The sequence below is a fragment of the Embiotoca jacksoni genome, unplaced genomic scaffold (genome assembly GCF_022577435.1).
Source record: "Embiotoca jacksoni isolate LCO1_2020_lvr unplaced genomic scaffold, fEmbJac1.0.p SCAF_7, whole genome shotgun sequence".
NCBI classification, from domain to species: domain Eukaryota; kingdom Metazoa; phylum Chordata; class Actinopteri; family Embiotocidae; genus Embiotoca; species Embiotoca jacksoni.
Window position 1 is genome coordinate 17,396,229 of NW_027185425.1, and position 24,972 is coordinate 17,421,200.

General features: G+C 41.9%; 1 protein-coding gene across 1 annotated transcript; it reads left to right on the forward strand.

The window, feature by feature from the left end:
* LOC138214645 (collagen alpha-1(IX) chain-like) lies at window positions 1–24,285 on the forward strand. The gene is made up of 37 exons (XM_069176409.1): window positions 1–70; window positions 1,484–1,555; window positions 2,736–2,865; window positions 4,632–5,028; window positions 5,423–5,503; window positions 7,256–7,273; window positions 8,420–8,509; window positions 8,630–8,665; window positions 11,008–11,079; window positions 11,342–11,386; window positions 11,488–11,523; window positions 11,619–11,642; window positions 11,754–11,807; window positions 12,578–12,649; window positions 13,520–13,558; window positions 13,781–13,837; window positions 14,976–15,029; window positions 15,202–15,255; window positions 15,361–15,414; window positions 15,490–15,543; window positions 15,639–15,692; window positions 15,789–15,842; window positions 15,931–15,984; window positions 17,007–17,060; window positions 17,623–17,667; window positions 17,828–17,881; window positions 18,001–18,054; window positions 18,174–18,227; window positions 19,166–19,237; window positions 19,331–19,366; window positions 19,479–19,523; window positions 19,628–19,660; window positions 19,926–20,072; window positions 20,784–20,838; window positions 20,928–21,122; window positions 21,608–21,694; window positions 23,525–24,285. The coding sequence occupies exons 1-37, from the start codon at window positions 1–3 to the stop codon at window positions 23,725–23,727; spliced, it is 2,805 nt and encodes a 934-aa protein (XP_069032510.1). The 3' UTR covers window positions 23,728–24,285.
* The last annotated feature ends 687 nt before the right edge of the window (window positions 24,286–24,972 follow it).

Here is a 24,972-nt window from a genome sequence, read left to right on the forward strand (position 1 = left end):
ATGTCGGCGTACTCCCCCGCCTGCGTGACTCTTCTGTCCCTCCTCCTCTTCCTCGCTCCAGCTCTTGGACGTAAGTCACCTGCAGCGCAATAATGCACAATCACTGACACGTCACAGAGTCAGAGTGCTTTATGTTGCATGTATGCCACCATTATTGTAAGTCTGTTTGTCTTCAGACAAAGAGGGTTGACGTTGGCGTCCGTGTGCTGATGGCTGCTCGGTCATTCTCTTTATCGGGACTCACAAAGCAAAGGCCAGAAATAGCAGACACGCTGTGCTGGTCTGTGTTGTAGGATTAAATCAGATTAAACGTCCCCTCTGATAATTACAACAAACCCATTCTGCGCTGTTGTTTGGGGACACAATACATTCAACATGAACGCACAAGCGAGTGCCGGACAACGTGGGCTCGGTGAAATTCGTCTCATGACCACGTACGGAGCACACATGTGACATCCTATCTGTGGTTTGTCTCCAGCTCGTTGCACTAATGACGGGCTTTTCTGAGCGTAATGCCGCGGCAGGCAGTAACTTTAACAACTTGAGGCCCACATGCGCAGTCAGATAAGTGTTTAGCAGTGGTTAAAATATGGGATTATAAATACCGTCTCACCACTCTATCTCATTTCTCAGCAGTTTTATGTGGGATGTGGGAACGGCTTCCAGATGTGCGGTGCGCATGCTGCTCACTGTAAATGAGCTGACTCAGGTTATTGACTGGGGAGCCCCTCTGGCTGTCACCATCCATGTTTAATGGAGTTTTTCGAGAGGCTTCCCAACTCCAGAGTGAGGGCCCGAGGATAGCGCCCCCTTCCTGTACATCCCAGAAATCAGATTTTCCTCTGTACGAAACACAAATTCAATGAGGCCTCATTCTATCAAGAATAAACTGTTCTGAAGTCACATACAATTTATATTAATATCAGTTTGTTAATGGAAATGAAAAAAACTAGGACAGCCTTTTATTATGAACATAAAATTATAGATTTTTCAAACAAGTGCGTGAAACATTGATGACAGCAGAAATCAGACAGCAGTGGTGTGATGTATGGCAGGTTGCTTTTTCCATCAACACAGACTTCCATCTTTATGCACAAACTGAAAAGATGATTGTGCCATATTGATCCTGTTTCTGATAACATATAGCTGCTGTATTCATCAACATTATGTTTCTGGCTCTGATGACATATTTAGATCACAAGGGGTGTCTGACAGCTCTGCATTATGAATCTCAAACGCCTCCTTCATTAGTCTGCGTTGATGCTTCGGGATGTATGAAACACTGTACGAGAGCCCTGCATTAAACATGCATCAAAGTGCATTGCGATGTTAATCCACTGTGACGTTAAAGACCTTGCTCTTCCCTTATAGCTGTCTCCTGGAACACACAGGCTGAATTAAACTGACCACTAATGCAGTGCATTTCTCAAATTCAGCAAACAACAAGTGCAACAAGGTCATTACTGTTGTGTTTTTCTATCAGAACTGGACCTCAACCGACTGGATGGCGATACCGTCTGCCCACCGATGAGAAGCGGACAAGATGACCTTCCAGGTAAAACACACTCTGCTTGAAACAGCTGTGAAACCACAAAAAGCCTGAGCCATGAAAATCCCTAAAAGAGAAAACAGAATATCCGAAGGAAGGCGGTGAGTTTAATTAGTTGAACAGGGTGGGCCGCCTTGTGCCTCAAGACACCTTGAGATTTCAAATGAGCCAAATAAAATGTTCCACTTGAGTTTTACTGAATTTTTCTTGGAACAATACGAACTCAGCAAGATTGTAATTGCTCACCGCTGCCCTGTTCACCCCTTCAACACATCTGTGCGCATTCTGCTCTGTGGTTTAATTAAACAATGACTGTTTTTTGTTTTGTTTTTTGTTTTTTATGAAAAGGTTTCCTGCTTCTGTTTTTTTCCTCATTTTACTATGTGAACACAGACTTTGTCATAAATTTCCTGTGAACTCAAAATAATATTCCATTATTGCTTCACACCATTTCACATTACCGTATCGGATTTCCACCTTTACTTTAATTTAAACAGAAACTATGTAAAGAAGTTTCAAAGAAGTTTTCAAAGATATGAAATTGAACTTTCTCATGATCATCATAAAACCAAAATATGACAAGAGGATCTTCCAAAGTGTAAAATTCATGATCAATGAGGAAAGAACATCAACAGAATACATTTCATTGCTTTTAGTATTTTCAAAAACACTGAAGTAGTTGTTGCTATACTCAAAAATAACAGTAATACAATTATAAAGTCAATAGTAGTGCTAATATCCCTTACAGAAAAAACAAGTAGGTGCAAAAACTCATGTGATCATATGTACATGTAATTGTGCCCATAAGACACATTGTATTGTAATATTTTCATGACGTAATGTGTGAAGCTCATGAAAACGTTTCCACATATTTTCCCCATGTTATCATATGTTGCAACATGTGGTAAACATAGGAATCTCTTTTTGTTGTCTTTAAGTCATGACAATAATCCTACCTCCTATATTAGCTTATGCTAACTTTGCAATTATTACATTTGACTACAATTAGAACAGAACTAATTATCATTAGCAGTAAAATATGCTTCCTCATTAGCATCATTATTTGATAGCTTTTTTTTTTTTCCAGCTGTGTTACCACCACAGTAATTGTTACGACTGCACAATATTAACAATAAAGATTTTTGTCACATCACCGTCGTGCACTTTTTTACATGATCCCATGTAGGTTTTGATCTGATCACCCAGTTCCAGCTGGACGTGATTCCCCTGAAAGGTGTGAGGAAGGTGGACGGTTCCACTACCCTCCAGGTGGCCTACCGCCTCGACCGGGAGGCCAACTTCCAAATTCCAACCACGTAAGTACAGTAGAGGCAGTTTAAAGGAAAACCGATAAAAATCACACGCAAACGTGGAGCTTCAGTGGTCTCCTGATGCAGGTGTTGCATTATTACAGGTCCATCACAGGTGTTACTGTGCGTAGAGCAGCGTATAATTGGTAGAAGAAAAACATGTCTGGACTTATTTGGCATCTCTGAGACACAAACCTTGAACCCTGTTTGAAGCCTTTGTGTATTTCCAGGAAAAAGAAGAAACCATATTTCAGGGTGCCTTTTTAGAAATGATTTATCTCATGTTTTGTATAAACAGAACACAGCATGTGCCGACGACTTCACTGGTTCCCTGTGAAGATTTTCACTAGCTTGTAATTAAAGGTTTGATTTACCAACCCTGCTGGATTAACCCACTTCGAAGCCTTGAGGCAAAAACAATATGTGGAGGAACCCGACCACCACCAACGGTGGTTATTTAATCGCTGATGGATTTTATACTTACCATTGTCTTTATCTATTTTTTTTACTTTTTAAGTAATGTGTCGAAGTTCCCATTTCCAGTCGGTAATTATGGAGAAAAAGATGATTCTCAGACAAGTTCTACGCTCTTGTTTTTCTTATATTTCCAAGCAGGTTTACATTCTCCAAGTTTTCTTTCTGTTTTCAGTTTGTCCTGCTGTCATTCCACAAAATTTAACATCCTATCCAAACTATGAGTTAATTTTCCCTGGAGTAGATGGAATATTTAATCCCCTTCCTCCCCCTGCGATGTGAATCCTGTCCAAATAGGGTTATGGTGAACCTTTAGATTTGTGTGGATGCCCAAAGAATCTGTAGCAACAAAACACAACCATTTTTATCTCAGTATTTTACACTTTATTTCACACATTTGTGATGCATGGTGTTAGAAAACCTAATTTCCACTCAGTGGTTTCAGGATTGAGAGTGCAGGTTGAGGACTTTACCAACATTACATAACCTAAGTACGTCTCCCGGTGTTCCCCTGCTCTTTTCTGTTTTGGCTAATCTTTTCCCGCAGGCCAGTTCCCCTTAGTAGAAGCTGTTATGTAAGGCTCTGGCACCCTGCATCTTCTCCACTCGGGCCTGTCACACTGAATGTAAATACGTATTTATCCCCCCCCCCCCCCCCCCCCCCCCCCACCGGTCCAATGGCACACACACTCTGCACTTTGAAGTGTGCCTTTGCTTCGGCTGCACTCCCTCTCTTTTCTCCTGCAGGGCAAGCCTGACACGTACTTCAGACTTTCTTACCTCAGGCAAACCTAAGAGGGAAAGAGGTTTTCATTTTTTATTGCCTCACCTTGATCGTTTACAAGCTGGTAAAAGTCCGGCTGCAGCGCCCATCTATGAGCACACCACCTACTGAGAATCTGGCTCGTTAAAAACACCAGACTTTCGATGCTAACCAGGACTGCATGTTGTAACTGAACCACTGATTTATGCACTAAGACGGCCTCTCCCTCAGTGTCTCATTTGTGATATAATAGCACGCCTTAAAACCTATTTTTGTTTCTTTGAAGCTTCAATTTTAATTTTAAAGATGGCAATGACAAAGTCTTGAGTTATTTTTATCTTGAGTCTTGAGCTTGATTTGATGATAGTTTTGCAGAGTAGCGTTTAATGTGTGATCAAGACTTCACTGAAAAGATACTTGGAGAGATAGACCCTGGCATCTTTGAGCTTTCGTTTGTCATTCAATAAAAGAGAGTGTCTTTTGTTTGATGATCCTTCAACTGATTTGAACCCTTGTTCCCAACGTCCCCCTTTAGGCTGAACTTCCCTCGCGGCTTCCCGGATGAGTACTCCTTCATGGCGACCTTCCGCATGATCAAGAACACGGTGAACAAGGTGTGGAACGTCTGGCAAGTCGTGGACGAAGACGGCTACAAGCAAGCCGGGCTGAGGCTGAACGGCGACCAGCAGGCTCTGGAGTACTTCCTGATGGGCGCCGACGGAAACCTGCAGACCGTCACCTTCCCCGGCCTTTCCGTGCTCTTTAACACCAAGTGGCACAAGGTGATGATCGGCGTGGAGCGCGACCAGGTCACGCTGTACGTCGACTGCCAGCCCGTGGACAAGAAACCCATCAAAGGCAAAGGCTCTATCAACACAGAGGGGGACACTCTCATCGGCAGGCTGGACGCCGATCCCGACGCCTCCGTAGTGGTAAGAGAGGATTGGAGAATCGCCCGCTGCATTTAATAATGTTCACCGAGTCTCCTTACAAGCATTGTCAGGGAAATGGTGTGCTTTGCAAACACACGCTCAGGTTTATGTGTGTGCTGAGCTCGGCTATAATTCTAAAGTGCTGCTGTCACAGCAAAGCTGCTCAGCTGGGTTCCTGCAGAAAAAAAGAAAAAGGAAAAACTTAATCCCCTACAGAAAATCACATTGGTGGAAAATCAAGCTCAGCAAGCCGTACAGAGGGCACCGATGCAGACCTACAAAGACATAACGGCACCGTGACATAGCATTTGGAGAACCTTTTCCCTGGGTCACATATGAATATTACTCCATCGCCTAGTAACGAATATGCAGTAACATTTTCATGTCTTTTCAGTTTGAGCTCCAGTGGATGTTGATTCACTGCGACCCAAAGAGGGCCCAGAGAGAGAGCTGCAATGAGCTGCCTGCCACCGAGGTACAGTAACGAGGATCTGCTCAGCATCTGCTGTGGTTTGTGGTTTTGTTCAGGTCGGTGGAGCTTCCAGCGTGCTGAGGGAGGAACAACAGAACTGCTGAGATGGAGCTGCAGAAGTGTAACAACAACAACAACAAAAATTTTGAGCAAACTTCTAAACCGGAGTTACAGTTCTACAAACATTTCTTGGCGGCAGCGCTGAATGAGTCAAATGATCTGAGCCATCTGCTCTAGATTGCTGACAAATACACAGACTTTCCTTGTGCCAGGCTATCCCGTCGCCAAGGTTACCCGTTTACATCCTTTACAATATGATTTCATTGAAAGCTGCATTAATCAAGTAGTAAAAACACAAACCCAAATTAGCTAACTAGCAAACTTTAGCAACTCAGAGGAAGTGTGATCCCATTAAAAGTGAGATCAGAGAGCAAACCTGCACAGTGGCAGAGTTTTGTGGTTATGTATAAATTCAGCACAGAATACAACCAAAGGGTGTCAGATGGCAGCTAAACAGGAACAACAAGAACAGAAGTTCCAATACTGTAAAGTTAATGCAGTGTACAAAAACTAATTTCACAAGCTTTCTACATGGGCCACATGTGATCACATGTATGACATGTTTACCACATGTTGCAACATATGATAACATGGCTACAACATGTGGAAACGTTTTCACATGGGAATCTACAAGAGTTTCATACATTACACTATGAAAATGTTCCAAAACCACATTTCACATGTGCACAATCACATATGTACATATGAAATTCATGTGTTTTTTCTGAAATGGTATTTGAATGGTAAAACACTAAATTACAATATTTATTTATGACTTCAAAAATTCAATTTTTCATCAAAGTTTAGAGGACAATCGTTTATCCTGAAATGAAAACACACACTTTTGTACAGCTATCTTTGTGAGGGCATTCATTGACATAGAGCTTTCCCGAGCTCCTGACCCTAACTTTAATCATCTTAACTAGGTGCCTAACCTCAACCCTAACCCCTGATCTAAACCTAATTATAATCTTAACCCTAAAACCAAGTCTGAATCCTCAAACAGACCGTTGAAGGTGTGTGACAAAGGGAGGATCGGCTAAAAATGTCCTCACTGTCAAAATGTCCTCACTCTGTCAACATGTCCTCGCTCTGTCAAAATGTCCTCGCTCTGATCGTCTAAAACGAACACTGGTCCTCTTAAAGATAGTTGTACAAGCACACACACACACACACACACACACACACACACACACACACACACACACACACACACACACACACACACAAACACACACAATGTGCGAGGCTGGTTTGTGTGAGTTTATGGCATTTATGATTAAATATTATCTTTCATTTCTACATGGCTGTAGCACAATTAATGAGATTTCTGCCTCTGAGAAATACTTACATACAATGAATATGCCACTCTACCATCTCACATCTCATTATCTGGAAAGTCTTCCTTGTTATGAATTAGAATTAGGCAGAGAGTGTTTTTATCCAATCACTGGTATCAAAATGTGAATGATTGTACCCCCTGTAGACAGAAGCATTTCCTGGCCTGGTGCACTCTATTCGATTTCAGGCTAACATGGGGAGTGCTGTGTCTGGAGGCGGTGTATTTGAATGACAGCATGATATTACTCACTACTATGATTATGAACAGGTGCGCTTCTGCTGACACTTTTGGTGAGGGTGGTGTGACTACTTTCACTAACTCTCCTTTTTATCCGATTTCTCTTGCTTCTTCAGATGTATGCCAATGCGGAGGTATTTATTTTTCTTCTCAACCTTCTTTTTGCTTTGTGATTTTTAAGCCAATAATCAATTTCAGTGCTTCAGTTGCCTAATTGCTCTCATTGCTTTGTGATATATCTCATTTATGGTGGTGTTTTTTGTTTGTTTCCTGTTTTAGGAATGTTGATGTAGACGGTTCATACATTTCCACACACATTTGACAGTTGCCCGGAACCACTTAAATCAGGCGGGCACTCGGGCATGATACAATACCACTGACATATCTGAAAAAGAAGCTCACATTTGGGCTGTAAAAGGACACTTTAAGAATTTTAAACGTCATTTTCTATTTGGTACAAGTATTTGAATTGAGGATTTAAAGTCAGTTTACCCCTTCGGTCGAGTCATTTGTCCAATTTTCTGAGTTGCTATAGTGAAAACAAAAAGGTGATAGATTAATTAATGTCCACTTCTCAGGCCCTCCAGGAAATTGCAATAATTAACGCAAATTCAAGCAATCTCAGCAATATTTGTCTGAGCTTGCAATTTAATTTTTTTTATTCCTGCAAGTTTTTCACAAAATTTGTTGTCAGCAGAAGCTGTGCTGACAGCGTTACGGAAAGAAAAAAAAAGTATTTTGAAGCCAAACTCGCTTACTTAACAAAAATAACACCTTGAAAATGTGGTTTTCACATTAAAAGTATCAAATTAAATGCTGATTATCAAAGTTTTTTTGCATACAGTCGGCCTGTGTTGAATTAACATGAATTAAACAGCATCTAAAGCTCTTATTTTGACAGCTGATGTAGTCATTGTAATCTCAGGATATGTTCTGTAAAGCTACATAACATTTTAAAAATGTTTTTGTTTGATAAAAGATTAAATAAAAAGTTAAAACTAAATCACTTCTGTGATGTGCAGCATGATTCTTATCGCAGAAATTGGTTACATAACATTGTTGATCAGGTAGTGCTTAAAAAGTGATAATTTAACTCACTTTAAACGCCACAAATTACATCGCAATTTTTCAGAAAATCATGCGCAAAATAAAATATTTTTGATCGCAACAATCACAAAAAACTCTGCGAAATCCTGGAGGGACTGACTTCTTGAAGGTGTAACTGTCATAGCTTTTTTTAATGTCTGCCCCATTTACCGACTGTTTGTCTCTTCTTTCAGCCTGACAAATTACTCCAAGGACCCCCAGGCGCCACCGGCCCAGAGGGCCCCCGAGGGCCCGCAGGAGAAAACGGCAGAGACGGAAGAGACGTAAGTGTTGACTTCAGCTATTTTATTCCAGATCTACAAACACAGTCCCTGATTGTCTGAATCATTCCATAGAGCGAGTATTCTCCTGCTTTTCTTCACTGCTTTTATTTCTCTCTCCAGGGTCTTCCAGGGTCCCCCGGCAGTCCAGGCACTCCTGTAAGTAGTTAATGCTAAATGATTTCCTGGCAATACACCTGCAGGCTGTTGACGCATCCTCCCTCTCTCTGTGCATTTGTTTGTTTGTCGTATGATACCTTAGGGAAATGATTCACTTCACGTCTTTGTTCAGGCCGTTGCCTCACACAGCATGCATCAGCGTCATGTAATATCTTTTTCAATGATGACTCTTCTTTAGAAATCAAAGCTGACGTTACCTCTGATGTGCATCCACAGCGACAGGATTTCAATTTAGGATAATTGAAGAAAATACCACCAGTACAAATCAACAGTGCCTTTTTATATGTAGTCAATGAAACAACAATATGTAAACTCAAAGCTTAATGTAACAAATCAACCCAAATCCTGAAAACGTGAAACCGGGACATTGATGTCTTTGTATTTTATGATAGAAGTTAATGTTTTTTAAATGGGAGTCCATTGAAGCCCTAGGATTTTTGGAGCCAGCCCCTATTGGCCTTCAGGAGGCACTTCAGTTGCTTTTTAGACCTGGAAACGACGTCCATTTTTATAGACAGTGTGATTGTGACGAACGTTACCAGATCCCTAGAAACTAAATGTGAAGCGAACAGTATGTTTGTATCGAACAATGCGGGAAATGTTAATAATCCTGAAAGGCAGTCGGTGATTTTGATAGAATGTCTACTCAAACACACACAATAGACTATGCAGGTTATAGGTTTAAGTCTTTGGCACATGAGGAACTTCACAAATGTATTTCATTTCAATGCAACTTTCCCAATTTCCATGTTAAATAAATACAGTAGGCACAATAGTAGTAAAGTAAAGTGCTTTTTTTCAGCTGCTGTTTCCTCATCTGTCTGGTAAGAATCTTTGGGTTTCAGTAGGACTGCATCCACAGATCGGCACATCTCACGTGTACTGTGCTGCTTCTCATTTTCCTCCCCATGTGACATTGGAACATAACTTTTGACAAAAACAGGCAAAAAACATTCTGAGAATCTCCGTCCATCGGCTTCGCCTGAAAATAAGCCGTTTCCCAGCCTTTGCTGTAGCAGCATTTGTGTTCTTTGTAGTAGCTCCCGTCATAACCTGCTGAAATCTGCATTGCTTGTGACTTCTTGGTGACTCCTGATTTTCCCCGTTGGGCATTGGCAGCAAACAGATGACAGACTAACCTGCGCTCGACCCACATATGCACAGTTTGATTGACATCAAACGAATCCCCATGATAACAGCCTTCCCTGCTTTCTTCACAGTCTTTGAAAGAAAGCCAGATTTTAGAAAAGCGTCTGTCCTGCAGGGTTGACTTCTGGAAACTTAAACCAATCAAAATGCGGGTCACGTCTCATTTTTTGTATGCTGTGCAGTCCCGCATAAGACCCACACTCACATTTCATTGTGGCTGTGCCCTCTAGTGGCTGTAATAATGTAACAAGAAGAGCTAAGAAGGAAGCGAAGTGATGTAGGTAGAGAACATTAAAAAAAATGCACAAAGGAAGGAGGTCGAAGTTTATCAATGGGTCAACAAAACATTGGACACATCGAAAATTATAACCCGATTATGTAGCTTATAAAGATACCCATTTTTACAAGTTTATAAAAGTTGTGCTTGGTACAAAATCACATTCAGTTCCTCAAGAAAGATTACTTACATCAACAATATCTGCTAATGAACTAATCAACAAAGCTACGTATTATCCCCAAGAAGTAGGAGTGTCATTCTACTTATTTGCTTCCAGTGGAGCCACACTGTTAAGTAGCTTAGACTAGCCTGGCTGCTTCCCTGTGATTAGACGGCTGGTGACAGTAACGAGCACAGTGATAATACTTTTCAACTCTCGTTAACTGGAAAAAAAACGCAGAAAAAACGGTCGGCACATCGTCAAGCTGCTGGCGTTCATTAAAACAACTGAAAAAAAAATGCTGTACCCAGGAAAAAAAGCTTTGGTGGACACGATAGGTAGTAGCGGTGGTGGTGTAGAGTTGGTTTTGGCGAATGCTGATTGGTTCAAATTAACCTGAGGTCTACACCTCGTACAATGGAGCTAGGCAGGTGACTACTCAAATAACCCACCTGAATTACAGACAACCTTTACTGATTAAACTGGAGGGGTTGACTGAAGATACATGTTTACAGGTGCTTCAGTAATTTACTGCCGTTGTTTCCCTTTCCAGCCCATTTGTTATCTGCATAGCCTCACACAATCTGTCTTGCAGTTAATCTAAGAAACATAGAGCAGCCCACCTTTCATTGATTAAGCTCTGACCGGCTTCTGCCTCTGCGTATCTTAGCAACAGCGCGGAGAGATGCAGGAAGGAGATAAAGCTGTTATATTCTTGTTGTGTCTGTTTCCCAGGGCAGCAAAGGGGAGCAGGGTGAGATCGGTCTCCCTGGACAGAGAGGCCTGCCTGGTCTTCCAGGATCTGCTGTATGACACACCGCCTGACACACACTCTTTATAATATCTGTCACTGCTGCTAGTGTGATTGTGTGTGTGTGCATGTGTTCTCCTGGGTCCTATTTACATGAAAAAACACACACAAACGAGAAAAATCCCAAACGATGAGCAGGTTTTCTAGAGTTGTCACTGGAGGTTGTCACAAAGGTGTGTGTGCAGTGTGTGAATGTGTGACAGTGTGGTGACAGAATGGATGTAATGCTGATCTGACGTGTGCGTTTGCTGTCTGCAGGGTTTGCCTGGTCAGATGGCTGCCAGAGGGCCTGTTGGAGAAAGAGTCAGTCAACATTTACTTTAAAATAATCCAGTTATAATAAGTATAACTTTTTTATTTCAAACATGGCAAATGTTGTTGATTCTCCCTCCCTCTGGTTGCAGGGACTTCCTGGCTTTCCTGGACCTGCAGGTCCTCCTGTAAGTGAAAAAGTATTTTGTTGAAACGACATGCATGTTTGGAAATGACACTAAGTTTATATGATGAATTTCTCATTCTGTCTCTTCTCTCACAGGGCCCAGCAAGTGAAGGACCTGCTGTACGTGTCTTTTTGTTTTGTTCTCTCCCAAAACCTCATTCAAAAATGCGGATACATGACTTACGAGGAAACGTACTGCTGTATTTCCTGATGTGTGTCTGTGTCTGACAGGGACCTCCAGGGAAACCAGGAACCCCAGGAGATGAAGGAAACATTGGACCTGAGGTCAGAACATTTTTTATTTGCATCAGTGTGAAACCAGTCGATCCCACATGTTGTGTGTGCAAGCAGCTTATTACAACCTATAGCTATAGAGACCTTCAGTAATCATGGGAGCCAATGAAGGCTAAATCTATAAGGTAGGGTCCAAAAATGCAGTAAGAACAGGCATGGAAATGTAAAAGATGAACTGAGAACAAAAGAAGGGAGAACACAAAGTAAATACAAAGGAGAGAGGAGTGCAACGAGGGACAGCTGAAACTAACCAGGGCGGGGTAGATCATGACAAGAGGTGAACAAGGGCAGGAAGTGAAGTAAACCAAGACAGTAGATGAATTATTAAAAAGTAAAACAGAAAATACAAAAAACTAGATGAGAGAACCACAACACACCATCAACCAACTATGTCAGTAAAAGAGTTTCTCCATTTCTGTACTGGAAACCTGATCGTGTCATGAATACTGATGTAGCAGTCACAGAGGACATTTGAATGTCTAACAATTTCAGTAAATTTTCCTGATATTATTTTATGATACTGCTTGGATGGAATGGAATATTTTTACATAGCTGTAATAGTGTTTTTTCTGATGGTTGTAAACATGTTGACAAGTTAAGACGGCTTCATACGCTTTAATTATATGTTACCATACATTTCATTCTAGTTTCCAAAGAATCTCCAAATAAGACTATTTTCACCATCTTAAAAGTGTTCCATATGAAGAGTTTGTGATTTTTCTGATATGTGTTTGATATAAAATGTTGTCATAAAATTGCAGGGTCCACCTGGACCTAGAGGGGGGGCTGGCACCCCAGGGCCTCCAGGTCCTCCTGGTCCACCAGGGCCATTGGTAAGAACCAGATCTAAACATTTTCTTGCATCTACTTATTCATCTTTTCATGTAATCTAATAATAGCATGAATACACAAATACACATATTATAGTTTGTTGCATTTTGGAGTCCCTGATTGTCCCCTTCAGGAAAATCACGCGTTTCTCATGATTTCCTCCACGTGCAGGAACATGTGATAACATGGGCGAAATATAGGGAAAGTTTTCACATTTGAATCTACATGGACTTCAGACATTATGCCATGAAAGTGTCCCAAAACCACATGCTTTGAACATGTGAAATACATGTGGTTTGTGTGTTCCTTGAAGCACTGTGTTTGAAGTACACAAATGTCATGCCAAAACCTACTTAAATTAGGTTTGTCCCATATTTCTTATTCATTTATCATTTGAAAAAATAAAAAAGTCTCTGCTCAAGAGTTTTGACATTGAGACACAAATTTACCCCACACTTTCTTTTTTGGAGTGTCATCAGAAGCTTCTCATAGACCTCCATCACGTACACCTGTTCACATCTAAACATACTCCAGGATCAAACTAACCGTATGATCAGGATCTGCATGCCTTTTAGTCAAAACTCAATATGAGCCAGATGCTGCATATTGACCGCCTGCTTCACCGGTTTCACCCTGACATCCCTCATCGTGATCTGTCCTCTCTATTCGGACACGGTCACACTCCGTCCTCAGCTCAGATTTCTGTGTGAAATCACGAGTGTGAGACGGTGTTGCATGCTGCGGTCTCTCTTCACATATTCACACGTTCACACTTGGAGCTTCTTCCGTGGTGGATTTATGTGGACATCTATACCCCCCCCCCCCCCCCCCCCTGCCCACGGCTGTTTTTAGATGTCACTGCTGTGTTTTAGGGTCCGCCTGGTGCCAGCAATGAGGGAAGTGGGGAAGCGGTGAGTGTTTTACTGTCTTACTCTGCCAAATGTTTCCTGGATGCATGGTAATTGGAGTGGTGACAGTGAATATCTAAACAGGATGAGTCACTGAAGTTTGAGAGGCTGTGCAGTTGAGTGTCTGACTGTGTGTGTGTGTGTGTGGTGTGTGTGTGTGTGTGTGTGTGTGTGTGTGTGTGTGTGTGTGTGTGTGTGTGTGTGTGTGTGTGTGTGCGTTTGCAGTGTCCTGCCGCCTGCCCAGCTGGACCTCAGGGAGTGGCCGGGCTACCAGGGATGAAGGTGAGGAATGCGAATGAAGGATGCTCAGTGATTCGGCTAATTTAAAGCTGAGCCGGTTGAAAAACACTAAACTTACTTTTCTTGTCAAGTTGGGAAATGTTTTGAACCATTATGATTGTCAAGGGACTGGAAAAATCTCCATTTATATCTGTCCAATTTCATTCTGAAAGGGTGGAAAACTCTTCAAAGAACCTAAGTAGCAGCTTTACAGTCACAGTTACAATTTTCAATAGGATATAAATATCAAGGACTCGTTGATGATCAGTCTTAGACAATAGATACCACGCAAACATATATACCATGAAATAGATCATGTTCGTCTTGTAGCTTCCAAAATTTAAGCAGTTGCTGTCATTTCTAACTTGCTGTACTTGCACAAACATTTTCATCATATTAAAGGTGATGTAATGTTCACAGTGAGAGTCTGTGTGAGGACAACAACAACTTCTCTGAAACCATGCGAAGGATGAAAAAGTCACTCGGTAACCAGCAGTTGGTTTGTGAACCGACGTTATGAGGCCTGATTTCGCCCGGTGCCATCTTGCTAGTTGGGAGCGGTTTGGAGCCAGAAGTGACCATATTTGGACGAGCTGGGGGAAGGAGGGAGGGAGCGGTGGATCTGACTGATCTGATTGGAAACCCGACGATGCTGCGTCCCGCGCACCGATAGCCAATTTCTATTGCTCATTAGCATATATTAGCACTAAGATGATGAACATTGTTAACATCACAGTATTGTGAGCACATTAGTAGTCCTTTTCCATTCTTCAATATAACAAAGACTGCAAATTAATAACAAAAGAGGCACCTGAAGTTATGAAAATCCACCAAAAATGGCTTTTGCTGACTAAAAATGTCCGTCCAGAAATCAGATACACTCAGGAGACTGTGGAAACCTTTGAAATCATCTGTACGGAAAGTTGGATCTGTTTGTTTATCAGTGTTGTTGTTTTTTTTTGTTACTGGCATACATGTGTTTTAAAACCTGTTGAAAGTCTGTAGAAACAATTTTTTTTTTAAAGTTAAAATATTTTCCCAAAAAAGGAAACCTTAAGCTGTGTAGCAACAATAAATCGCACGGAATATCAAGAGTATCAAGTAATACAAAATTATTGATCAAATTAATTGTTGCCTTCAGGGACATACAGGTTTGGCAGGTGAGCCTGGAAAAGATGGACTGCCTGGAGAGAAGGTATCTATCCATCCATCCATCCATCCATCTTCTTAATATCCATCTTTTACCTTGGAAAGATATTGATACCAGGAGCAACCTGAACACAATTAATTTGATTACCGCCTACAAACAGCTTGAACATTCTTCTCTTAATTGAATCACTTTGTTCGTGTTTGTTTTTTCCCCACAGGGAGACGCTGGAGAAGCCGGTTCTCAGGGGGCTCCTGGTCGCATGGGAGATGATGTAGGAAAACTGATTCCTTTATTACAAAGTATCAATGTTACTGAGTGTATGTGTCTTTTAAAAGAAGTGATGGATTGTTTTTAAAATGCTCTTCTGTCATTCCAGGGACAAAGAGGGCCCATCGGATTCCCCGGCTCCCACGGAGAGAAGGGAGACAGAGTGGGTGTCGCCATGATAACGCACACATTTCTAACATCGTATTTTGTAGGTAAAAGCTGACTCCTCTGTTCACAGGGTCCTCCTGGCTTCAACGGCGTCCCTGGACCCACAGGCCCACCTGGAGCTCCTGTAAGCTGTCTTAGTTTGAATATTCAATATCCTTAATTGCTTTTGCTCCTAGATTAAAAAGGATAGGACGTAATTGATGAGTCATTTTGTCTCAGGGTGTGGAGGGAATCCGTGGACGTCAGGGTTTGGAGGGGCCGAAGGGTGACGATGTAAGTCCAACAATTAAACTTAGATTTGAGGTAAAATTACATAACATTTGAAAAACAATTGTGAAATAAAAAATGCTGTTCTTCGATGTTGATTAGGGAGCTGTGGGACCAGAAGGAGTGCAGGGTCCGAAAGGCGACAAAGGAGAAGTTGTAAGTTGGTTGGTTTGTGAGCGAATGTTTTCATGGCTCATTCATTGTTTAGCACGGCGTTGTTTAATCGGGTTGTGTGACATCACAGGGAGAGCCCGGCGCAAACGGACTGGATGGACTTCCTGGAGTTGACGGCACCAAGGTGACCACAGATAGTTTGTAGTTTTAGGTTTTTAAGAATGCTACATTTATAGTAATTGTGAAAAATACTACTTGAACAATCAGCCCAAAAGTTTCTGAACGTTGAGAAAACTATCCCTTAATTAAGGAACTTCATTCAGACCCTGGTTCTTCCAGCGGAGATAAAGAAACGGAGTTCTTGAAAAGGTTCCTATTATGGGGGGAAAGTTTCTACAATGGAAATGAGACATTTTGAACTCTGACTGGCCTTGTTGTTGGATGTAGACTTTGTCATTCCTAGAATTACAGACAAAACATGATTGAAACTACATTGAAATATTTAAATCTAGCGGCCGCAACATAAACTTAGAGTTCTTACGTTATCGAGGAAAGTCCAAAGTTTTTATGTGCAAGATATTATTCAAGGAAAAATGGAAATAGGGATACAAAATGGAAAATAAAACCAGGAGAGTTACCCAAAAATGTGTTCAGTCTGCTAACGACAATATTCCACATATTAAGTTAGTGGTAATATGAGACAGAGAGCGGTTGCATTAGCATAAGCTACAAGTGTATTGAACTTATTGCTCATGAAACAATGTGATGTTACTTTAAATTTAACCAAAAAATCATCAATTATATGCTGAGATTAAATCATGTTTCCAAGTCCTTAATATCAGGCAGGAAATGTCTGTCCTGTAGCATCAGAAGATATATTACAATTACAAATGTAAAGTTTGAGTCTCAAGAGATAAAACAAGGACTTGCTCAGCTCGGTACACTCACTGGTTTCGCCCCTACAGCCTCACTTTGTCTGGTATGACTGTTAGCATATGGTGGCTAACGCTAGCACAGGCGAGGCTCTACAGTGTGACTGACATGACTGAATGTTTTGTACTCTTCTGTACTTAATGCCACACGCTGGAGTTGAAGTTGAAGTGGCCATTGTTCAACAAAAGTCATGTAGCCAGTATAGAACTTACACTGTGTATATTGATCTAGCACTATTGATTTATTATTCTTGTTTGCGTATCTACTCAACAGGGAGAGGCTGGTACTGCTGGAGCTGCTGGTCTCAGGGGGATTGTGGGTATACCAGTAAGTTCGACTTCATTTCCATTCATTCACTGAGTCTGCCACGGTCCACAACTCGATTATCGTGTACGTGCATAATGACTTTTCAAGAGTTACGTTTTCGTTGCAAAGCAAGGAAAACTAGCAGAGGATGAGCTCCTCTCTGAAGCCACAGAGCGGCTCAGATAAATAAAACATGAAAGTCAAACTAACCAGCGGGAAGGAAATCCTCAAGCCAAGGGCACATGAAGCTTTGGTTGTAAGGCTTTGAGGTGAGAAGCTCCAGCGGTGGCGTGAATATTGAAAGTGACTTCAGAAACAGCGCAGCAGAAAAAGGACAGTATATTTTATTCCCGTATCTTAGTTTCTTCAGATAAGCCATGTGCTGCCTCCTGTTTTATTTCCAGTGTGAAGTTAACTGCTCACCTTGAACTTTTTCTCAGTGAACCATTTCTCACACACAGTTAGGGATGGATGTTTTTAATGTAACTTGTTCCTGTTAATTCCCACACAAACAGGGCTGAAGCAATGACACGATCATTTTCAGTTTCCCTTCATATTAAAATGTTGTTGTTGTTGTTCCTAGGGGCTGCCGGGGAAGCAGGGAGTAGTCGGGCCCCCTGGTGAAAAGGTAATTGGAATCTTCTCCTGTTTAATGAGCCGTGTCTTTATAGCATATCCAAAATGTTATTGCTGCTGACGACTTCAGTCGAGCTTCCTCTTTGAGGTTTGAGCCGATAGAAGTAGAAATGTTTCTGATTAATTCGGTGCCATTTCTGCTGTGGATTTAGGGCAACACCGGCGCCGAGGGGCTCGTCGGGCCAGTCGGGCTTCCTGGGAAAACTGTGAGATTTCTCCTATTAAACTACCGGTCATACTTGTCCGTTTATCTGTATTTTTGATGCATATTCTGCATGTCATATTTCCAAACCCATCCGGACTCCTTTGTGTTCATACACTGAAGGGTGAGGCTGGAGAAGATGGAGGCGATGGAAAACCAGGAGCTAAAGGAACGACTGTGAGTTTACTTTTCACCTGACTTCATGTTTGTCTCGTGGTTTCCGTGTGAAGGTACATCAGTATTGATGAGTTGATTCATGTTAACACTCCACATATTAACTTTAATTCGATTTACAGGGTGAAACGGGAAAACAAGGACCAGTGGGGCCTGCAGGTTCAGCAGGAATCCAGGTGAGTCACGGTATATTACACACCATGTAATTCCTTCATATTATTTTTAATTAAGCACATAACTTCCTGGTAAACCTCAATATATTGGTCCTTATTCACATGTCAAGATTTCATAACTTACATGAATCTTTGTTTTTATGTTTCTATCTAGTAACAGTCTGGTGGTTACAAATTATAGAGGGATATGTGGTAATTTCCACTTTGACCTCATGGTGGCAGTGTGTCTCACTGTCACAGTTCAAAAACCGAAACATAATGACACAGAAGTGTGTCTATTTAGCTTATTGTGAATGTATCAAGATGGTGCTGCAACTGGATTACAGGTTTAATGCAGAACAGCATTGTATTTGATCAATGTATATTTATTATCCTGTTATTACCAGAACCAATTTCACTGCATTAATATATAAATCTGGTCACGATGGCCGTAGAACTCAAATTACTTTTAAATTATTGGAGCAGCCTTTAACCAATCGGTATTGACCTGTATACTGTATGTATGCGCTGAAACTACCACTGCAGCCATTGTTGGAACTACTTTGACAACATCACACTTAGCCACTCCCACTGGTCTCTGATTGGTCCGCCTTTCAGAGTGTGTGAACAAGGTTTCCAGACTATAATCACAGCAAAGACTGATGCTGTGAGCGATAGGCGAGGTTAGTGATGACAACGGCTCTGCAAATGAAGATGTACCTGAGGCTGGAGGAAATTGTTTTTTACACCATAAATTAATCAGATTATTTAAAAGGAGAAGCACAGAATGAAAATGACAAAGAAATGCTGACTTGCACAACTTTCAAAATACCTCTCATTAGTTGTCCCAAAAGATGTTAGGACTGGTGGGGGACTCCCACCATGATCTCCTCGACTCTGCTGGCGTAAACAAACATGTCATAACGTATTGCATAGATGTAAAATAAATGTTCTGTTTCCAGGGTGATAAAGGAGATAAAGGGGCCACTGGCGCTAAAGGAATGAAGGGTTACACTGGGCACAAAGGTGACCAGGTGAGACAAATCTCATGTTTTACCAATGTTACTTTGAAGCATCCAGAATGAGAATCCCATGAAGTATATGCATATACTATATGTGTCATTTAGGGAGCTGTTGGACCAGATGGACCAAAAGGAAATCAAGTAAGAATTATTAACATTTCAAATTTCATCTGTAAATAATCTTTCATCGCCATTTCAATAGTGTCCAAGAGTGTCATAGCTATAAACTCACAATGTTACCTTTGTGAAACAGGGGGACATAGGTGCGGCAGGTGATATTGGGGTCAAGGGAGATCAGGTATTTTCCTGTCCTCAAATGTCGCATATCTTTTATGAAAGCAACAAAACACATGTCTGTTTCTAGATTTAAAAGAAGTTGACTGATCTTTGTGTGTGTTTCAGGGCCCTCCTGGTGTTCCTGGAGTCAGAGGACAGGTATTCAGAAACTACCGTCTGCTTTAAACTGATGCCTAAGGACCTTTTTTACACAGAAACTGTTCAACAACACATAATATCTCTACTGAGGAAAACATGTAGCTATATACACCTTAATGTGCTGTATACAAAAACCAAAAGAAAGACACATTAGAACTGGTAGGAAATGAAAGGGATCAAAGAGAAGTGGCACTCCAACTGTCCTACCACAATATGGTACTGTTAGAAATCCAGTCCTCTGAATGATTGATGTTTTTACCTTTAGCTGGGAGAGAAGGGCCAAAGAGGAGCTGCAGGAATTGATGGCAGACCAGGCCAAACGGGACACGAGGGTTTGGCTGGTCCGATGGGAGCTCGAGGACTGGAGGGAGAACCGGGCCTTCCTGGATCACCAGGACCCAGAGGTCTACCTGTGAGTGAATGTTTGAGTGATGGTCAAGAACTCCAGCCAGTTCAGCCAAGATGTACTTGAGCTGAGAATTAACAGAGAACACATTTTATACTATATTCTGTCAGTTTGATTAATAATTGGTTGTGTTGTGCAATATTTGAGCCATTCCGTGGCAGCATTGGCCTTTTGACACACCACTTTGGTTCTGACTAATATGAACAGCTGCTGGATGCTTTGACATGAAACATTCATGTTGCCGATGCGAGGTATCACAATGACTTTGCTTGACTTTTTACCAAGCTTTCTATCCATCATGATCCAATCATTTCTATTGTTTTGGAGTCACATGTCTCAACAGACATTAATAAATCGCAACTTTTAGCATTACCATCAGGTCAAAATTACAATTTTTCCAGCACTATTGTTCATGACCAAATACCGTCAAGACTAAAAATCCCATTAGCCTCAGCTGTAGTTTGCATTAAGCAGCAAATGTTAGCATGCTAAATGCTAATCCAAGAAAAATACCTGCTAAACCATTAGCATGTTAGCATGCTAACATTTTAGCATTTAGCTCACTATAGACCCTTTATAAAAGTTTTTGCCTTCAAAACACCCGATTCAGATCATGTTTCCAGATGTCTGATGAATGCTATCTACAATAACTGCAACTGTGCAAATGTAGCATTGACCATCAGCTACTATGCCATGCTAATATTCATGAATTCACAGGGCCCAAAAGTGAACGACGAGAAGCTTCGGGAAATGTGCTCAGCTGTTGTTGAAGGTGAAGTTTGTTCACTTTAATTTGAACCCATCTGTCTTCACATGAATGAATAAGCAAGTGTTGAGTTCATATCTTCTTTGCCCACGTAGAGCAATTAACGGAGTTCATGAAAGAGCTCTTGAAGAAACCAGCAGCCATCGGTGCCCCTGGTAACCCCGGAACAGCAGGACCTCCTGGGCCCCCTGGACCAGCTGGAGATGCAGGGGCAGCAGGAGCTACGGGGCCGATGGGTCCCAAAGGCCATCCTGGATTCTTTGGACTTCCAGGCATCCCGGGCAAGAAAGGTCAGTGCGGCCTTTCAAAGCCATTCCCCATTAATGAACTCCATTAAAGCTAAAATAACCAAAGCAGCTGTCTTCAGCAGCTTTTAGAAAACTGCAAGTGGTCTGCAGATACTGTATTTGTTTCACCCGTTTGGTAGATAAGCTGTGAGGCTGTGATAGCGTTTTGCTTTTCTTCTATTTTCCTGGAGAGCATCCAGAAGCTACAGAAGAAATTAAAAGAAGCTTTTAGACAAAACAAAAGCTGTTAGCCGAACAGACCGCCTTTGTCTTCACACCGCAGCAGGAATGAAGTTATGCAGAGCGCTCTGCGGACGGAGGACATTCAGCCGTGCATCACATTAGACAATACATGATACACCAAACAAGGCTGAGTCATAGTGGAGTCATTAAGTTTCCCAATTATGTCCTCCTCACTGTGAAAACATTATGCGTCCCCGTTACATGTCAGCGTAAATGTGTCCTCTGTGTGCTCCCCCGCTCTGCAGGTGATGCCGGAGAAAAGGGAGACACGGGAGTCAACGGAGAGAACGGTGTGGGAATCAAAGGAAACCCGGGTGAACCCGGCGCACCAGGTGAGAGCACAACACCGCTGACGGGGGACCGTGGCTCTTATAAATGTCTCCACATTTACTGTAGTCGTCATTTGATAATAGTCAAACTGAAATATGGAGAACTTCTCCTCACTTTACTCTTTACCATGGCAATACATGTGGTATGACTATAAACTGGAAAACGCCTCAGTAGAAGCGAATGTAACGTATACAACGTTTACTACTCCAGGAAATAGTCTGACCCTTAGTAACGACGTAGTAACAGAGACGAAATCTAGTCTGTCCTATTGCTGAATAAATACAGCACGTAGAAACACGAAACTGCTTTGCTCGCTCAGTCTCGTTGTAATAAAGATATCTGCTGGAAAAAGACACGGATGGATTTTAAAGATTTTAGCACCGTGTCATGTGATTTTAAGAGCGCGACTGTCCGTGGTGTTACTCTACGGGTGCTCGGAGCGACAAAAAAGGACCAAAAGAGACCCAATTTCACCAAACAGGTCACATTTAATAGACCTCTAACAAGTAAAAACAACAATATACTGCATATTATATGAAATCCAATTCCAATCATATATTCCCGTTGAAGAGGCGGAGGGATATTTCTAGTGATGAGCAGGGTGTGATGTCATGATGATCTGAGCACGTTCCAAATGTTCAGCTGACCAATCAGATCGCTGGGTCGGAACTACTTGTTGTAGAATAAAGTTTTATTCAATTTAACCCAGAAAGTAAACGCAAAACAAGCTAAGCTATCCAGTATCTAGTGGACAATAAAAGTTAGTTAAGCTGGCTTGCTGATGTTAGCATTGATTTTTTTACTTCGTGACTGTTTTGTTTAAGTCATTTCAGCTCTTTGCTGAGTCATTCGCAGCCAGTCAGACCTCTTCAGTGACTCATTTTAGTTTTGAATGCACCTTGTATTTAATAGAGTCAATTCCATTGTCTGATCCTCGACATTCATTATACTTCCACAGTCTTAACCCGTCTCTGTAAAGACGATAGCAGCTTAAGAAATGGTTCTGCTAACTTTAGTAAAAGTTAAGTTTAATATAACTTCATTTTTTTAACATGATTTTTTTTTTTTTTTTTAATCATACATGCATGCCAGGGCAGTGGTAACGGTTTGACATCACTAATATGCAGATTAAGCAGATGACATTATTAGTGATTATTGGAACCGGCCTAGCGTCGACCCGCCGTCACGTCACCCGTTGGTTTGTGAACTACCAGTTTGAAGCCTTTTGCATTTTATGAGAAGTTTAATAGGAGTCTGTTGATTCAGATGTCGTTTGGAGTTAGCCCCTGGTGGCCCTCAGTGGTATTGCACGTAAATGCAATCCCGCATCGGCTATTTCTTTCCAGACCTGGAGGCTACGTCCATTTTCGTATGAAGTCTATGGAGCCGACTTTAGCTACTTTCTGTTAAAAAAATAAGTTGTCAAGACAGCATGCGTGTGGTCTTAACGTGTTGCTGCACGGGTCCGGTGCGTTTTCAGCTGTAGCCTTCGCTCTCTCACGGCTTCAGTTGCGGCCGTGGCGACAGGAGCATACCGTCTAAACTCACAACCTCAGCACAACCCAGATACATACTAAGAGTCATGGAGGAACTTCAGTCACAGATGGGACAGATAGTTAAGGCTTGATGTCGTGAGCTCTTTGCTGGCCGTCCCATCTGCTGTGCTGGGTCACCACCGCCTCTGTGGCTGCTGGAACGGACAAAGTATTTTAGCACTCGTACAGAAATTCAGACCTTCAAATTTAAATTCTTTGCTGAAATGTTAGGGACATGTTGTAAACCAGATTTTAATATCACTTTGACGTACTCCACCTTTTCTATGTCCACCTCAGGTACACCTGGCGCTCCTGGCATCGGCAAGGACGGCAAAAACGGAGAGCGTGGTGAGACGGGAAATCCCGGCGTCCCGGGTGCCAACGGTCCACGGGGGCCCTCAGGACCGCAAGGCCTTTGCGACCCCTCAACCTGTATAGGCAGACTTCCACCCTTCTATATGGTCAGCGGAAAGAAATCCGCCGGCTACAAAAACAAATGAGACACGCCGGCTCATTGACACACTCCAGATCTCATCCTGCCAGTGACCACGTTCCGGGGGCTTCTCTCGAGTCCGGGCGTGGTGATCTTCGGGAGTCCCCATTCGGAAACCACGGATCGAAGAGACGCACAGGGAAACAAGAGACGAGGCACACTTGTAGAGTACTGTAAAGACGTTTTAAACTTGTATGTGATTTTAGAGAGAGCTATCGCTGCTCCTGAAGCGGCTTCTTCCGGCTGACGACAGGCCCGCAGGCCCACGAGCTGTCTGATACAAATATAAGCCATTGCAACTGCTGACCCTCCTGCATTCAGCCCCTCAGCAATGAGGTTGTAGAGCATTATAAATCTCACTCATTTTCTCTCATGCATGTTCTTTAGTTCCTCGAGTAAGCTCAAGTTAAAGATAGATAGTCCAACCGTGAACCTTAGGTGCCATTTTGACTAAGTTCGGAGCCAAATCTGGTGACGTGGAAATTTATTTGACAAAATACATGGCATCAGACCTGAGCAGACATTTCCAATAATGTGCTCTATAATTTCAGATCATACATTTGCTTGCCTGATTTTGTTGTTATATTAATGTTCTTTTTCAAACATTGTAATAAAGCGTTATGTTTTGGACGTGTTGCCCAGTGCTGTGATGTTCTGTCAGGGGGAATCGAAATTAAAACGTGTTCTATTGTACTGGTGTGACAACACAACGGAGAGAAATGAGCAGATTGGTTTGCACATGATCAGTAAAATTCCATAGTCTCTTCAGTAAATCTTCTGTGCTGAAGACCAGGTTGTTATGGATATAATGTTGATTCAGGGGAGCATTTCACAGTTGCCTGGTTACAAAGGAGAGAGTCAACATCATCCCCACCTTTGTCTGCACAGCACAAATACATTCACAGATCAAATATGACCTTCATCGGGCTGCAGGAGAGGAGTTAGCATCACAGCCAGCCCAAGGACATCCCGTTGATTTAATAGATCTCAGCACGGCTCAGAGACAATGGATTTTAAGCTGTCTGCTGTAAGTGAAAAGATGCTCAAGGTTCATAAAATTGGATTCAGTAAAAGACTGGTGTCTGATTTACATATTCAGTTTATAGACATTATGTTAGCAGAGATAATACTTCAAATGGATCATTTTCTAAAAGTGATAAAACTAAGCTCTTAGATACATTAAATAAACATGAAGCTCATGTTTATTTCATGGAAAGGTCTCCAAGTGGCAACCAACGCTGCCGTCACCCGT

Bases quoted from the DNA above. Each gene is read 5' to 3' on its own strand.
- LOC138214645 (XM_069176409.1), top strand. From the start codon at position 1: ATGTCGGCGTACTCCCCCGCCTGCGTGACTCTTCTGTCCCTCCTCCTC. The intron at 15,985-17,006 runs GTGACCACAGAT...TCTACTCAACAG, and splicing joins CTGGAGTTGACGGCACCAAG to GGAGAGGCTGGTACTGCTGG. The intron at 19,238-19,330 runs GTGAGACAAATC...TGTGTCATTTAG, and splicing joins CTGGGCACAAAGGTGACCAG to GGAGCTGTTGGACCAGATGG.